This window comes from Tetrao urogallus (assembly GCF_951394365.1).
Source record: "Tetrao urogallus genome assembly, chromosome: 19".
Classification (NCBI taxonomy): Eukaryota; Metazoa; Chordata; class Aves; order Galliformes; family Phasianidae; genus Tetrao; species Tetrao urogallus.
Genome location: NC_136832.1, coordinates 9,185,674 through 9,201,008, shown reverse-complemented (window position 1 = coordinate 9,201,008; position 15,335 = coordinate 9,185,674). Strand labels below are relative to the sequence as shown.

General features: G+C 38.4%; 1 protein-coding gene across 6 annotated transcripts in view; it reads left to right on the top strand.

The window, feature by feature from the left end:
* The window catches only part of DENND1A (DENN domain containing 1A), a gene marked incomplete at both ends in the record, with an annotated part of 170,509 nt that overhangs the window by 123,105 nt on the left and 32,069 nt on the right, over nt 1-15,335 (top strand). For all 6 annotated transcript variants that reach the window (XM_079544662.1, XM_079544661.1, XM_079544660.1 and 3 more), the window contains 5 exons: nt 9,531-9,632; nt 9,949-10,036; nt 10,595-10,635; nt 12,166-12,237; nt 13,274-13,330. In XM_079544662.1, coding sequence (XP_079400788.1) covers nt 9,531-9,632; nt 9,949-10,036; nt 10,595-10,635; nt 12,166-12,237; nt 13,274-13,330 — 360 coding nt within the window. The remainder of the gene's footprint in view (nt 1-9,530; nt 9,633-9,948; nt 10,037-10,594; nt 10,636-12,165; nt 12,238-13,273; nt 13,331-15,335) is intronic.

Below are 15,335 nucleotides of genomic sequence, written 5' to 3'. Positions count from 1 at the left end.
CTTTAGCACCAAACGAGTTGTTTCTAAGCTTTAAAAGTAGTAATGTATAGTAGAAATCTAAGTGAGCAAAGATTTTTTACTTAGTAAAATTGGGCATGTTGGGGAGAGGGGCATGTTACATGTTTTTTAAAGTTCTTGAATATTTATTTTGCTTAATCCTGAAAAATGAGTTGGAACTGCTATTGAATGTGAAATCGTGCATTACTAGAACTAAGAACACTGTTAGACAACTTTCATTCCATGAATGTCCAACTTTTACAGGTGGAGAAATATAATTCTGTAGTGCTAAGAATAAAACTGGGAAAAGAGCATGAGTAGAAATCAGTGATTTCAGTAGACAGTGACTGACATCAGAGTCTTTGAGCTTTGAGGATACCATAAGAATGGACTTCATGATTAGCTCTTCTTAGGAATGTGCAGGACAAAATTAAGTTTTGCTCTGCTAGAACTGCATTGGGCCTCACCCACAGAGCATGTTGTCCTGCAGTGTGTGAGCTGCAGAAATTCGTATGCATTGTTTCATAATTGTGATTTGAAATGAATGCCAAAATAAAGCATCACAGTGAAGGAAGCAAATGTTTGGATGATGTTTTGTCAGTTGTCAGTCCTACTTACAACTGGTACGCATGGCATCAAAGTCTGGGGAGCCTTCTTGACAGAAACCCCTGCAGGCCTACTTGTGCTTCCTGGGTGAGAAGGCCTGAGGTTGTGGGGCAGGTGAGAAGGACTTGTACAAAATACAATTAGCATTGAGTGTGTGTGGGCCTGGAGGGAAACCCTGGCCTGCAGGAGCTGCCCAGCTGCTCTCTGTCAGAACAGGTTAGCGGTGCGGCCGGGCCCCTCTGCTGCTGGGCACCGCGCAGCCGTCTCCAGGACAGCCGTGTGGCTGCTGTGTGCCCGGCCAGATGTGTCTCTGCACAGGTGGTCTAATTAGGTGGCAGCTTTTCCTTCACAAAAGACTTAAGAAATTTTGTGTTGTTTCCATGTCAAAAATACACAGTTGAAATAATGAGAGCTGGGAGGAATAATGTGGCCAAACAGTAAATAATTCCACTTGCTACAAAGCTGGGCTTCAGCGTGCACAAGTGACATGCTCACAGTGGAGAGCAGATTCCCTTTGGCTGCTTCATCGTGGATTGAGCAAACCCTGAGGGACAAAGGTGGTGATAAGATAAATCTGCTTTTGTCATCCTCATGCTTGATGCAGCTTTCTCTTTCTGAACGTGTTGGAAGCCGTCCGAGGACTGGGACAGACTGCACGTCCTGCTCTCAGCACTTGCAATGTGCAACACTCTCAGCTCTGAGGCTGGATTTATTTTTTTTTTTCCTCCCCAACTATTTGAATAAAAACTGCGGAAAGTGAAATGTAGAGGAGACCCTGGGGAAACAAAATCAAACCTAACTTTAAAAAATGGATCTTCAACCTGTTTTTGGTCTGGGGAAAGGGCTTCATTCAGTGCAGATCATAGAGCAGCTCTGTTAAAAGTAAAGGAAAAGGACCACACTTCTGGTGATTGCACCAAGCTGGCTGTTTCTTGAGCCTGGTACGTTTTCTCATGGTTAAGTCACAGCCTCACTCTGACAAACCAAGAGTAAGTAGGTGGTGGAAGGAAAATAAGAGAATTCTCCTTGAGTACTCTTAAAGGGAACGCTTTACTTTGCTCTTTTCCACCTGTGAGGAGAAACATCTTGAGCACATGTGGGCTTGGTGTCTTCGTTCTTTCCAGACCGTTTTGTGCCGACGTGGAATGCAGCAGTAGTGTGCAGCAATCACTGCAGTGTGAGTGCTGTGGTCTGGCAGGAATGGAGGTCTGGCTGATCCCAACAGCAGGCGATACTGCAGCTGTGAGAGTAGTGACTGAAGTTAAGGGTTTATAATCCATCATGTGGTAACTAATGTGGCAAGTGTGCATGTGCATGCGTTTATATGGTAATGACTGATCACTTAGGTTTCCCCAGAGACCATGGCAGGACTAGATCAGAAAGGAATGAAACCTTTTGCAGTGTTCCTAATGCAGTCTGAAATGATTGCTTTTCTGGCTGGTTTTCGTGGCAGTAGCTGAGGTTTCCACACCAAATTAGCAAGTGGTGTAACATGATGACAGATCAAACCTCAGTGAGTTCTGTTACAGTAATAGCACTAAGTGCCAGATGCGATTGAAAGGAGGTGATGTAGATCATGTTATCTCATCTCGTGTGCATTAGCATATTACCAGAGACTGGATCTCAGTGAAAATTTCAAGTTCAATCCCATTTATTTAGAAGGTTGTTTTTTGGTTGCTGTTACTGAGATAAGTGGGACTTTCATTACCTACCTTTGTGACTAAAACTTCTCCTTTACCCTGCATTACTGAAGTTTAAGACCTGTTTATTTTCCTTCCACATCTTAGCTACACGTTAAGATATTTCTATCTTCAGTGTGACTTTGGGGATCGTTGTGCAACACAATCAAATGTGTCAGTGCAAAATGTGTTTGCAGCATTTTTTAATGGGTGAATCTTGGAAGCTTCATTGTTTTGGATAATTGTTGGTTTTTTACGTATCTACGGAATCAAAAGGATTCATTGTTGTGATTTGTCGCCTCTGGACTCCTTATTGTAGCATTCTTTGTTTATGGCCAGTCATTCATGATTTCTGTGGAGATTTCTTTATTCTTTCTAACAATATGTTGAATTTTAATAAGTGAAACAAAGAAAAGGTCATCAGGCATCTCTTGGGGAATACTTTGTGTAGACTGACTTCTATATTTTGTCATAGTATAAAATAACGCATAGAAAGAATCACTCTGCAATTTTTCTCCTTTCTTGTGTTGTTGCTAATGCACTACAATAGCTAAAATAGAAAAAGGCTTTTTTCATTATAGGGAATTGATAGCCACTTTGCATGCAGAACGTACTAGCTTCAATGGGAGTGCTGCTCATGGAGTGATTGCAGAACCAGGCCCTGAAATTACCTTGCCAGCTAATGATAAAATCGCATGCAGGCCACAGGGGTTTTTGTGGAATAAATATAAGAGTTGAACAATATACAGTACACATTATACCAGTAATTTAAAGCATATCCAGGACAAAGAGAGAGTTCCCGGTGCAGGCAGCATCATAGAGATTTGCTGTATCTGATAAAGATTAGGTTTCTCAGCTCATAATACCATACTATTACTTTTCTTTTGTTAGTCTTTCAACACCTACACTCATGCATTGACACAATATCAAGTAGGAAGAGGAAGAATAGCCTTATATTTAAGGTACTGAACAGGGATTAAAGAAATTTTGGTTCTTTTTCCTGCCTCTGCCAGAGACTTTTGTGACCATGTAAAAGTTGCTTATTATTTTCTTGCCTCTATTCTTGATCTGTGAAATGGTGATTTTATTTTTTATTTAATTTTTTTAATATTTTTGTCTCCCCCTTTCCTTCCTCCCCCTCCCTTCCAACCCTAAGTGCATTATTACTGGCTTCTTTGCACTTTGTCTTCTAGGGCTCTTGCTTGAGCTCTGGAGGCATGAGGCTGTATTAGTAGTTGGGTCAGAGAACAGCTGGCCGTGTGGATGATTCAGACATCAGAGCTGACAGGCTCCTGTAAAAAAAACAACAGCTTGTCTATTACAGGAAAGTAGTTCTCAAATTTGTGAATATGTACTTGGTCTAAGAAAAGCTATCCTCAGGAATTAAAAAGAATTAAAAAGGAAAAGCAAAAAATGTCATTGTGTGATTTAGTTATTTTCCACTGACACTTTTTTTGTTAGTTTCATCTCTTGTTTAAAGTTTTTGTCTAATCCCTTAATGATGCAGGAAGTTACGGGCTGAAATAATTTGTGAAGGGGGTAGTGTTGAACTCTGCTGTCTTTGTCAGTATCTGAACTGTTTCTCCTCAGTGCTATAAAGCAATTAAATCTTATTTTGTATTCTTCCTTGCAAAAGTTTCATAGCGATTTTAATACAGCTAATACGGTTTTTGGGTCTGAAGGCATTTTGGTTTTTGTAGAATTAATTACAACTTAGTAATGCATAATCATCATCATCATCATGTAATAATAATGTTAGCAGAGGCACAGAAGATGCACTTGTGGCCACAGAATTCTCATGATTTTACATGCAAAGTTGATTGTGTGTTTAAATTTGCTTCATTCTAGCTGGCAGCCTGCTGATAAATGATAAAGTGGCTGTAGGAGGCAGATCTGTGTCCTTTCTGAGGAGTTATTTGAATTTTCTTGATCCAAATCCATCAAAAACAGTTTTGTTGGTGTGAATCTGCTTCTGTCTGCAGGCAAAGACCCGGCTGGTGTCTGGTTTCGTACAGAGAATTACATGAGCATTGAGAATGCTTAAATTTTTTTTTTTATTTTTATTTTTTTTTTTAATTTTGAAATTAGTGTAGTTTGGGTCTGTGTGTGTGTACCTGGTTACTGCTGTGTGTTTGTGTAAGCATTAAACAAAAGCAAAAAACACTTTTGTATTCCTTCAGATTTTTCTGCTTTCTGTTTGTTAGTGCAGAGTGGATTCTATTTTGTAGTACAGTCAGAAAAAACATGAGTGCCCGTTTAATGCAGTCCAAAGTAGGAGTGCCATGGCACGTCTCACTGCCTCTCGTGAGCCATCTGAGGTCCATGTTGAAAAGGAGGCTCCCAAACACCTTCATGGTGCCTCTGTTGCTGCGCAGCTTGCTGCCCGTGCCTGTACCTACGAACCATGGCACCGGTGTAAGGAAAGTTCTGACATACAACATTTTGAAGGCAGGGTTGATGTGGTTGAGTGTTAAGAGTGATGTCAGTGATTTGCCTGACTTGCAGTCATTCTCCCTTTTATTTGTCCTTCAGTGCTATAATTACAGGAGTTATCAGACCGTGTGCCGAAAAATGACAGCGGTCAGAAGGGAATTTCAATTCACCAGCACCTGCAAGAGAGTTTAGGGAAATGTACCATTTTGTTTGATACTTTTAATACATGATTTAATAAGGTTTGTAGTACATATGCTGTAAATACTGTCTTTTTTTTTTTTAAGTAGGAAAAAAAGTTCACTCTCAGTGTAACTTTACCCATAGTGGTTATTTACTGTATTGAGGAAAATGATAAGAAGTCCGAATTGGACTGATGATGGAAACAGACATTTACATGAGACAGTAAGTGTTTGAGGAGTACAGTACAGTACAGGTAAGTGCATGATTTTGAAATACTTTCCAAGATTACTCTTAGAAATCCTAATTTATCAGACCTGGTAAACTGGTTTCTTTTTGAAGAGTCTTAATTTATTTTCTTCAGAAGAAGTCTGGTAAAATCTCTGAGCATGTGATTTCTTTGTTCCTGAGCAGCATCTTGAAATGCTAATAAAGCTCTGTACCATTTGCTTAATGCAGAGTGTTTGATCCATGCTTTCTTGATTCCATTATGACTGAGGCAGATGCAGAGAGCTTTCTTGTGCTGAACGTAGGTACTAGTTACGGGGAGGTTATTTGTCGTTGCAAATGCAAGCTGAATGAGGCAGTGTCCTCTCAGGTGTCTATCACCAATTTCAGATTTTCTTTATGGAATCCTGCTGGCTGACTGATCATCCTTCTTCAGCTGTGACGAGCTAATCTTTCCTTGACATCGTAATCACAATTCTTGAAAGGCCTGCAGAGCAGTGGCTTGCCTTTGGTCGCTGTTGTGTCTGACGTTGATATATATATCCAGATCAGTGAGATTGTTCTCGTATCTTTAGTTTCCTTACAAGTCTGGATGGAATTAAGAATGATTATTCCTAGAATATCTCTGCAGGCTTTACTTTGTCACCTGCCGCATAACCAATTTTAGTAAAAGATGTGGTCATTTTGCAACATCTAATTGGTAATGAAACAGTGATATATGGATCTCTTACACATCGTTGTTCTTGCTGTATGTTTGGGTTCTGGCTGCCTGGAGTACTGACACCAACTTACAGCTTGTAGACTGTCAGACTGTGAACTTGTTCTGCACCTTTAAATTCTACCCACATTTTTTCATTTCGTGGGTAGTATACAGAGCAGCTTTAATGGCTTGTGTATTTATTAGAGAGGTTTTGAAAGAGCACCTACGTGGTTTAAAGGCATGCATACAGCAGCACAAAATTCATTACCCTGCGCCACATGCTGACCATGATAATGCGCAGGAGATTGCCTGCCTCTTCCATGGTGTAACTTTAGGGTTTTCTAAACAAAGTCTCCTGTATCTTTATTCGCTTTTTTGTTAACCCTTAGAATTAGATTTTTTGAAATCTTTTTGTGTGCAAGAGCAAAGAGCTGTCGTTTTTATCTTTGTGCTCTCCAGGCACATGGTGGCCTTGAAGCCCCGTTGTCCCATGCACGTTGGGCGTCCATTCTGTGGTTAGAGTGGAAATAGTTGGACTTTGTGAGTTCCCTGGGCACCCGTGTGTCTTTTCAGAATCGTTGGTGTTTGCCCTTGTCCCCATGTCCAACTCTTTCTCCATCCTGCGCTATCTTCTCTGGCACACGTAGTTTTAGTCCTTTCTGTTCATTGTGAACGTTAATGCAGTAGCCAGGTAGTGGCCTGTCTGCAGGAGGGCAGTTCAGGCAGTTCAGGTCTGGTTCTTTTCTCTCTGACAGTAACTGTCTACAGGAGATCCTGCATCTTTCTCTGAAAGAAAGTTGTGCTTTTTGAGAAGTGATTGTCCGGAAAGCCTGGGATGTCACTGTCGGGCTCTTGGAGCGCAAGGTGATCAGAACCGGCTTTGTATTCCAGTTTGCTCTGGGGCTTTGTAAAGTATGCAACAGCGAGTTTCTTGAAACTATAGGAGCGACTTAAAGCAGTCCTGGCCTCCTTTCATTTCTCACTTGCTTCTTTAAAGTTTTAAACATTATTTTAGAATGTAAGAGAATTCCAATTTTAGAGTAGTGCTGGCAGCAGATCAGAAGTGGGCTGAAACTTTTCGGCTTTTTAGGGGTCGTGAGCAAACAGCCCTGCTCTGATGAACTTCGTTATGCCATATGACTATAAAATATTCATAGAAAGGTAGGTGTGTGAAGGCACCTATTTTTTCAATACATCTAGGAGTCTAAGATTCTCAACTTATATTTGAAAGTTTCTTTTCTTGCTTTACAGTTGTAGATTATGTTTCTTTGAAATGTGTGGACTTCTCTATTCTAAAACAGTAATAATGATGTTATCTAAACTTGATGTGTAGGTGTGTTTATCTAACTTTGCAAATACATCAGTTGCCTTGCTGGGTTGCTTTGTCTGCACATTCAGAGTATTTGCAATGATCCTGTGCTTTTAGTTGGAGAGAAGAAAAATGGAAATTCAAGGTGTTGATAAATCAAGGCCTACATTCTAATTGTTGGAAATAGCAACTTTAGTAGTTGGCGGATTTATAAGAAGTCACTGTAATTGTTTTACCTGTGAACAAGACCATTGATTTCATCAAATATCTGTGATTCTTAGCTTATCCCCTCTCATATAATGTCATCTGTCAGTAAAAGCAGAGCTGATAGGTGTCATAATTTACAGCTAACTCAATCTGTCAAAGAAATGATCTTATTGTCTACCTTGCCATTTTGTAATGAAGCTGTGGATGGAGGTTAGCAACAGTGTGTTCACCCTTCTGGAAGTCGTGGAGGATGGGAGGTACTAATGCGTTCTGAGCTGAAAAGCTCACGCTTGACCTTGATGATTAAAGTTTTTCCTATCATGCAGCAGCAGTTGAGCCTGAATTGGCTCTTAAGAAGTCAAAAGGTCTAATCAACCTAATGAACAAACTCAGTCATTAGTACTTCGGGGTAGGAAGTGTGGTAGCACCGTACTGCTCTGCCCAGCTGCTGTGCGTGTGCTGCGCGGAGCGGAGTGAGGCTCAGCTGGGCACCAGGAGCTGTTGGCTCTGGACACAGCAGTGCTGGGGGAGCTTCTGCTGGGCACAGCCTGCTGTCCACAGCACTCGCATCCCTCTGCCATGGGACAAACGTTACGTTGTAGGTTATAGGAAACGAAGCTTGTGTTCTTTATAGTAGTTAGAAAGTGAGGATTAAATGAAAGCTAAACTTCTTACTTGGAAGTGAACTACTGCTCCAATCTGAACATGAGCTAAATCTATGCTTTTTTTTGTGATATTGTTCCTGCTGTTTTCACACTCCAGTTTTTGTCTATAGCAACAAATGGTTTTTGTGCAGCCTGTGTTGTGTTCCAACAGCTGAATTTGGGAAGCCTTTTTCACGCTACTCAAGTAAATACCTGCTCCTGTCAATTGAAGACAGGTTGGTATTTTTTAAATTAGGTTAACCATTCCGAAACGACAGTTGTCACATAAGAAACCTGCTTTCTCCTCCAAAATCTTGGAAATTCTTGGGCTTCAGGAAAAGATGGCTCATACATTTTTCAGGTGCTCACTTGGGATGGATCCTTTCCTCAGGTTAGGAACACCCTGTGGCTCTGGCATTTGTTGGCTGCGGGGCTGGGGGTGAGGTACATCACGTAGTCTCACGTTGATTCCTTGGGTCAGGAGCAATTAGCTTACTACATTCTGCTTATTTCAAGGCAAGTAAATCTTTCACATTCCTCATAAATTGCATTAAAAGCTGTCAGAACTGCTCCCACTGTTTGGTGACAGTGGCAGGGCCAGTTTGGTGGCCATGTGACAGCTTCCTGCAGAAGTGATGGGGAAAACCCAGCGCCCTCCACAGTGCAGTGAGTGGGGCTGTGAGCAGGCCCTGCGCTCGCCTTGCTGTCCTGCCTTCACGTGGCCAATGGCAAACCAGGTTTCTAATACAAAACGCTTTTGGAAATGCAGTGGTAGTGCACATTTAAAGGTGTGCTTTCGGGTTTTTTTACTGTCTAATGTTTATTCTAAACTCTCAACAGATAAAAAAAAAACAACAAATACATTTTAACATGGTTATGAAAAAGCCTTCATATTAATTATACATCATTGCAATTTTATCTTGCTTTGCTACTTTCTTGGTTTTAATTCAGTAAATATATTTGCTTGTTACACTGAGTATTTGTCGATTTAAGTGTGGAGGTAATTTGTGCCCTTATGGCAGGTGCACAGCAGACTTCAGCATTAACATAACTCATTAAAATAAGATAAAAGTAGAGCTGCAAAACAATCTCTGTCTTTTGCCAACAAGGATGTGAAAAAGAGAAATTTCAGTCAATTCAGTATATGAAAGTGTAATCTTTCTGAACTGTGGAAAGAACTGAGTAGACATTACTGACTTGTTTGTGCAGGTTGACTGAAGAAAAGATGAGCACAGTACACAAAATTTAGATGACTTGGTGTCATATTTTGAAAACTTTAAGTAAAATTACCTATTTTTGGCTGATGAGAGGTCCTTCTCCAGCTTTATTACTATGTGTAGTAAGTGAGTGTGTTTTAATTTGGTGATGCATAATTTGCCACTGTTTCTCAGTTACCAGATTAAAACCTGGAAATAAGCTGCAGTTTGCTGAACTTAATGCAAGTTTTATTTATCTATTTATTTTGGAAAGGAGGTAGATAAAATGGAGACAGTGGATTTAAATGGATTAATTACAAGCTTCTTCGGTGTTTAATCCTCTGAATTCTACAGGGCGAACCCATCACTTTTTGTGAAGAAACGTTTGTGTCCCATCGTTCTGCAGTCATGAGGCAGTTCCTTCAGAACGCCATTCAGCTCCAGCTCTTCAAGCAGGTATGGCTTCATTGCTCTACTTGCTCTAATGCAGGAGAGTATTTTGCAGTACAGCTGTTTTTCATTGCTTTCTTTATTGCACAGAAAACATATTATTGTTGAATATGATGTTACTACCTCAAAAGGGCTGAGAACATGGATGTACAGACAAATGTTATTTTTTATGGCATTTTGTTTTGGTAAATATTTTGCCTTTTTTTTTTTTTTTGCATTTTCATTCCCTTTCTGGGTCACTTCTTTATGAGAACATTGTCCTTGCTGCTGCAAATGTAGAATAGAATCTTTCTGGAAAAAACTCTTAATGCTGATATTGTAGTTCATCGATGGCCGCCTGGATCTTCTTAACTCCGGGGAGGGCTTCAATGATGCTTTTGAAGAAGAAATAAATATGGGAGAGTATGCAGGTAAGCAAGACGTCCTTTCAGGTAATTTCAGTGGTTGTCCCTGACTTGCCGTTTTTGGCTGTAGGACATCGTGGTCATTGTTGGCACTCATCTCATTAACAGTGAGCACTCTGTAGTATCTGAATTTTAAATTGTTGTTTCTGCATAAGGAACTTTGAGTAACTTATCACAGTCTGAATGAAATCGGTTTGGCCTTAGAAAACCTCAGCTTTACCTCTTGGTTGAAGTACAACTGAAAGAGTTATTGCACTGCCAGACACTGAAAAAACCTTGTCTTTACCCAGAGTCACCTAATGTCTCTTTTGGCAACCTTAAAAAATCTCAGCATTCTCAAATGCCTGAAAGAAAGTCCAGGTAAAATAGAGATTCCTCTTCGCAAGTAAAAGAAAGAATGTAAACACCTGATCAGTTTTTGGTTTTGCTGTTTACAGTAAAATGGAAGCATGATTATCTTCTCCTGTAGTGCTCGTGCTGCTAGAACCACTGAGTGCTAACACTGCATTTCTGGCTTGTTTTCCGTGTGGGAGAGTTACACTTTATTTTTGTGGTTCTGTCTAGGTAGTGACAAATTGTACCTCCAGTGGCTCTCTACAGTAAGGGTAAGAACACAAAACACTTCCAACAGGCATTCTAACTCTCACTGGACCATTGAACGGTTCTGCATGGCTGTAGACAAGAACAAGACTAACTTGTCTCCTGTAGGGTTTAGCTGTGGTGAACTTGAGCTTAGCTGTGAGAAACTAACACACTCTTCAGTCGGAAAAAAAAGAAAAAAAAAATACATTAAAATCAACACAGGAATTCTTACGTGTTTTGGAAACAGATAGAAATAAGTTATTGTTATTTGAGGAAGAAATGTGTTTTATGCTTCTTTACTAAAAAAAAAAGGAAAGAAAAGGGACCATTGCCACTGCAAAACGCTGCTCCAAGTAGTAATTGGCATCTGGTTTTAGACTTCTCTTTTAGTTCCTAAAATATGACACGATGTATCAAAAGGCAAAATATTTCTTGTTTAAGAGTGTGAGTCAGTAGGAAGGGCCAGTTTCTTTCCTGACAGACTTGTTTCTGCACCATTCCATTTGCCTTTTTTTCTGGTTATGAATGGAATTATGTTCCTTATACAAAAAGGCTGGCCCCAGGATTATCTTGATAATTCTGAATGAGCAGCTATACCTTATGAGAGTAATGTAAAAAATCTCATAGTGTGGTTGGATGGAAAAACCTACATACATTTCTATACATAAATACATAGGATGATGATTTTAAAATTATAGGAATAGTGGATGGCTGACAGTTAATATGAAAATCTGTGTAATTACATTTGATATTTGATATTTTTTGTTAAAGATCAATTGTTCTGTAGAAACATATATAGCAGTTTTTAAAATTGATTGCTTGTGCATCCGATGTCTGAAAGTATGATTTTGCACAAAAATAGGAAAACAGAGAGTTTTATAAGATTTGGTTCTTTCAGTTTTGCCCATTTCTTTTTTCAAGAGAGGTACTGTTCAGCAGGTCAGTGTGTGGAAGATGTGTAAAATGTCGACGGATTGTTCTGTCTGACATTGTGCTTCCTTATGACTTATCATATTTATCACGTGCAAATCAACTTCTCTTATTTAGTAGTCAGATTTCTTTCTCCTTCAATTTATCCCTTTATCCATTTAGACCTTGGAAAAGGAAAATTAAAAAAAAAAAAAAAGGATTCCAATTGAATATTTTGGGTTATCTGAAACTGAGTTTTCTGCCTCCAATATTGATTTGGTAGGATACTTTTTTATTAAACACGGTTAGGATTTTAACACAATGTACAGGACACCTTGAGGGTGAGTGGAGCAGTCATGTGGTACTGTTTTATGAGTTGACCTGTTAGTACCACAAGAAACTGACATCTTTTAATTTGAGAACCGCTCTGTTAAACAGAGTCAGGCTTCCTCCAGTAAAACAGAAAGAAAGATTCAATCTGTTTTTACTTTTGTTCTCTTTTATTTAATTTAAGATTGTAATACTGTGCTCTGCTAATAAACATAGGTAATGCTTTGTTAAAGTTAAGAATGATGTTAAGAATGGACTGCTATTGGCTTTAAGGAGCTTTGATAAAATTAATTCCATTGTTACTTTAATTGTAGAAAGGAAGTGGAGCCATTTTAAACACAGTAAAGACCAAAGCTAACCCTGCCATGAAGACTGTCTATAAGTTCGTAAGTACCAAGTATTGGCTTACTACTGAGATAAGAGTCTAATTATAATCCTGTTTTAACCTTTCAAATGAAACTCAAGGCTTGAATTCATTTTCTTGGGCTCAAAAAATTATTTGAAATATGTATTCATTTCAATTTCAAATTTAAATAGAAAAGTCATTTTGAAATTTAAACATAATTGAAATGCAGAGGAGAATGAGAACCTGCGATTTCTTTTGTAAGTATAGATGATGCATTCTATTTATTTCTGGGAAACAGTGCCTGTATACTCTGCTAAGCAGCTCTACCATCTCATCATTACTCAGTTGGAAATCATTGTTACCTCAGGTTTCTCTGCTTGCAGTTTCATCGAAATAAGGGAATCCTCTCATTTTCCAAATTGTTCCATCTTTTCTAAATGTCAATTAATTTTCCCTAGAGATTTCTTATACATACTTATTTAGAGTCCAACTTACTGAGTTATTCTTTAAATGAAAATGTTTTTGGTTCTGTTAACAAACAGTAGCATGTTACTGTATTGTCATGTGTGGCTGCCACTTTTGCTGTGCAAGGCAAAACAGCACAGAAACAAGCGCAGATTTCTGTAAGCTCAGTTTTAGGAAATAATGCTACAAAAAGCATTGAGATAACTATTTTTCTTTTCCTGCTTTTCTCCAACCTGAGAGAAATAAGTAGCATGAAATTGGTTCTACTAAATGGAACAGACATCCAGGAAGAAGTTTGCAGGTATTGATCATTAACCAGTAGCAAAGATAAATAGGTAGGGGGAAGGACAGAGGGTGTAGAATGTGAAGAGATGAAAGATGTCTCTGGCATCAAAGCAGAAAGCAAAATTTCTGTAAAATTGAATGTATGCTTAGTATTTCTTTATTATTGTTTTAGCTTTCTATTCGTTTCAGTGTTTCAGTACCCTGTTTCAATTTTTTCCTTGCCATTTTTTAGTAACTGCAGAAGGTGAATCTTGATGTATTGATATCAGACATAGTTACTGCTAGAAATAGAGGGAGATTTTAACTTAAATTAATTTTTCATGCAGGCAAAAGATCATGCAAAAATGGGAATAAAAGAAGTGAAAAACCGCTTGAAGCAAAAGGTACTTGAAGTTCTTATTCAAAATGTGTAAGCACCATGTATGAAACACTTACTCACAAAAAGCATTATGTGATCAATAGGAAGCTGTTTGATACAGTGTTGTTAGCACACTTCAAAATGCATTACCAGCTGTCCTGGATTTTTCACACTGTTGTAAATATTCACAGGCCAGAATAACAAAACAACACAACAACAACAAAAAAAACCCAGCCATCTTCAAACGCATTAAGACTCTGACTTAAACCCATAAAAGCCAGAAAATAGTGTTTTCTATTTGGAGTGGTCCATCTCCTGTCCATTTTGCTGGGGCATTATGGAAGGGGACTTTGCATGAACTGAGAGATCTTTCTCACAGAAATGGCAATGAACTTCTTCCAAATGGCAGATTGCTGTCATTTCTGCAGGAAAAATTGCACAGCATCCCTTGTTGGGCAAAGGATTTACACGCTTCATGCCCGTATACTGTAAAGTTTAGGCAGAAGGAATTGAATTAAGTGTGTATATTCAGTTCAAATCTGAATTTTTGCTGCAAAAAATGCTCACACTGTTTGCTGTTCTCCGAATCTGTTTTTGTTTATAAACAGTGCAATTCCCAGAACACTGAATTGTGTTTGAGGAAAGTGTTATCCAATTTTCATTGCTCCTTTTAAGCCAGAAGCATGGTTGTTCTCATACATGCCTTATGGATGAATGGTTGATTCTGCCTTGGTTTGTTTCAGATACTCTATTTATTCTTTGGAGCTACTAGAGAGTTTTGGAAAAACAAGATAGCTGATTTGTTAATATAACTGAAGTTCTTATTTAGAATTTGTTGCATAACAGGGTTGTGTGTGTGTGTGTTTTGTCTGTGCTAGCAGTAATTTTTTCACTAAATTTCTTAAGATAGTACTGCAATGTTCTCATATAGCACAAGTAGAAATCTGCTTTAACATGTCCACAGAATATTGATACAAAGGGATTCTTCTGTAGCAGGGTTATAAACTCATGAAATTAACTTTGTGTACAGCACAGTCTGTAGATACTCTAGCAGATTGCGAGAGGTTGGAGGAAAGATAAACCGCTTCAGGTGCTTTTAATTCGATTTCATCACATTTACTACTTTGTATGTGACCACTTGCAGTATAATATGAAAATATTAAATAGAAACATGAAACAGTTTTCTTGTGCATGGAAATTTATATATAATTCCATGTGTTTCTCTTCTGGACATAACCTTCATGAATAATAAAATGGTTGCCCTTCTCGTGTGCATTTTGAAGCAGTTGGTGGTGTGTAAAATAACCAGATTGTTTTCCTGTATCTTAAATGCTAATATAATTGTATGTTATTCTGTGACATTTGTATAAACGGCTGAGAAACATTCCTTCATTGCTTTGTTTTATTATTTCTGTCTTCTTAGTCCTTCAAGCAGCAGGCATTCCCTTTTAAAAAACACATACAACATTTACAAATAAATGGCCTGATTTTGTTTCACTTTCCTTACTATGTGGCATTTCTGTGAAGTAGTGAAACGTGATTGCTCAATATATATTTTCACAAGAGCTGAAAAGACTTCTATAGGTAGCTGACACATACTGTTCTACCTCTTCTTTTTGCAATAGAACTTTTCTTTCCCATCCTCTTCTCCATTTTAAGTGTAATATGAGAAAATATTTCTAAAGAGATACCGCCCTGTTTAAGATGATAATAGCAAAAATTACACCACCTTACATTTTTTTAATCTAGATGCCTGTGCTGCTCTATTTCTATGTCTATTAGGTGGAAATGAGGGGGCACATTGTATTTTTCATGCATTTACTTGCAGTATACACAGATGTTTTGTGTTTGAAATTCTGTTGTTGCTAAATGCTAAATTTTTGCCAAATTTGGGGTGACAGTCTTCATATTCTATAGATAACACGAGGTTATTTTTAAACTGAACTTACTGTCCACTGCATTTTAAAATATTATTTCCCATTATTAATACAGAAAGTATGAAGGCCACTGGTAAGGAAAAGTCAAATATA